Source organism: Blastomyces dermatitidis (genome assembly GCF_000003525.1).
Source record: "Blastomyces dermatitidis ER-3 genomic scaffold supercont1.4, whole genome shotgun sequence".
NCBI classification, from domain to species: Eukaryota; Fungi; Ascomycota; class Eurotiomycetes; order Onygenales; family Ajellomycetaceae; genus Blastomyces; species Blastomyces dermatitidis.
The window spans coordinates 2,905,892-2,907,907 of record NW_025544777.1 but is presented as its reverse complement, the minus strand read 5'-3'; the positions used below and the strand labels follow the sequence as shown (position 1 = coordinate 2,907,907).

Sequence of the window (2,016 nt, the reverse complement as noted above, 5' to 3'; positions counted from 1 at the left end):
CTAACTTTCTTCTGTTGAAGATTTCTGCAGACAACTCAGCAGATCTTATAACAGATAACATTACTCATATTATTGAACTTTTTGTCAAATACTCATTGACTGCAGAGAACACTCATTTGTGATGTTCTCTCAATCAGTTATCAGATCTCTATCTGTTTTAAACAGTTGATCTCTTTAACACAGGTCTTGTAATAATACTTTCATTTCATAAAAGCTTTGACATGTGTGAGGTTTTTCAGGATTGAGAGTGCAGCAATCTCAGAATCAGTGAGTAGATCTTCAAGACTGTTCTGTGGCGGGCTGCGCCCGATCAATCATATAGACTATTCCATTACACTCCATAGATTCTTCCATTCCCGATCGCCGATCCGCGGCCGCTACGAACGCGCGTAGCGTACGCTCCGATTCTCGGCCACTCCTGATCGCCGATCCGCGGCCGCTACGAACGCGCGTAGCATACACTCCGATTCTCGGCCATTCCCAATCACCGATCCTCGGCCGCTACAAACACGCGTATATTCTTCTGCCCCGAAGCTCCACCACATACACCACCACATACGTGTATAAATATCCATCTCAATCACTGATTCTCACACTTTCTCTTTCTTTCCTTCTCTAACATTTTTATCTTTGTTATATAAGACCTATAATATTATACTGATCTATTCAGTGCAGGCCTCTTACACTATAAAAACATTCATCATCTCCTTATTAGAAATGATTATTCATTGAGAGATATCTGAACACATAACAACGCGTAAGAAATAGAGAAACAGTCAAACAGTTAAGCAGACACTGAGTCTCCAGATAGTCTCTAGATAGAAGCTTGCTCACCAGTCACTCTGACCCTGTAACAAGATCTTATGAAGAGAATAAGATTTTACAAGAGAATGTCAGTGAAAGACCTGAGAGTTCTGATACTCAGATGTATAAAAATACAATTACACTTCTTCAGATCTCACAGATATCATACATCTGACAATCAATATAACCATGTCTAATGATAATATGAAACTCTTGAACATGAACATAGACACAGTGTCACAGTGGCTCCAAGCAATGTTGAAACTACAACAACAACAAATAGCTGATATGCATACAACTCAACAATGCCAATATGAAGAGATCCAACAATTATCATAATAAGAAACTCACATGATCCCAACATCTACAGAATTGAATACAAAAGCACTGAAAGAACACTTAGATGTTCCTGCATATTTTGATGCTTTCAATCTCACTCTCTACTCATCATGGAGGATGGAAATGCTCACAAAACTGAGTGTAGATGAAGATTCCATCAGTTCATTAACCAATCAAGGTTAATATATCAATGAATGATTGAAGGATCATGTGAAACAGAAGTTTCATTCATGAATGAAAGCATGTGAACCAGCATTGCAAACACCTGACAACATCATGAAATATCTTGATATCCTGTTCTGAGACACTGCTATGCAACAGAAAGCATTAGATTGATTACAGAGCATCTGACAGAGGAACACTTCTCTTACAACATTCATCCCTGACTTCAACACTAAGATTCTAGAAGCAGGTGATCAGTCTTGAGAGGATTGAATGAAGATTAGCATGCTCAAGAAGACATTGACTTTCAAACTCTTACAGACTCTTGTAAGTGCAGATGAAGACCCAACTTATGAAGGCTTCTACACACAGCTTCAGACAATGAATGACTGTCTTACCAAGCTCAAGAATATACAGAACAGTGGCAGAAGATGTTACACCTCAGTGACTTATACACCTGCGCTGAGGAATAACAATGATGCAGATGCCATGGATTGAGTAGACTCAAATGTCTACACATAAGCAAGGGTCTTCACTGTCTGAACAGGCTTCTGAGTCTCTGAGATCACTTCTGAAGAAGTTGCTGATTGACATCAACATAGAGTGTGCATCAACTGTAACTGACCAGGACACATTGCTTTCAACTGCTGATTGACCTTTGTGCCTTCTCATTCAAAGGATGGATCAGCGCCTGTCCACATTAACCACATT

At 39.5% G+C, this 2,016-nt stretch overlaps 1 protein-coding gene across 1 annotated transcript; it reads left to right on the top strand.

Annotated features, from left to right (window-relative positions):
• Nucleotides 1–1,590: 1,590 nt before the first annotated feature.
• BDCG_04261 (uncharacterized protein) lies at nucleotides 1,591–1,803 on the top strand (the record flags this gene model as incomplete). Its single annotated transcript, XM_045419924.1, has 1 exon — nucleotides 1,591–1,803. One exon carries the CDS (start codon nucleotides 1,591–1,593, stop codon nucleotides 1,801–1,803), a length of 213 nt encoding a protein of 70 aa, XP_045276125.1.
• Nucleotides 1,804–2,016: the final 213 nt, after the last annotated feature.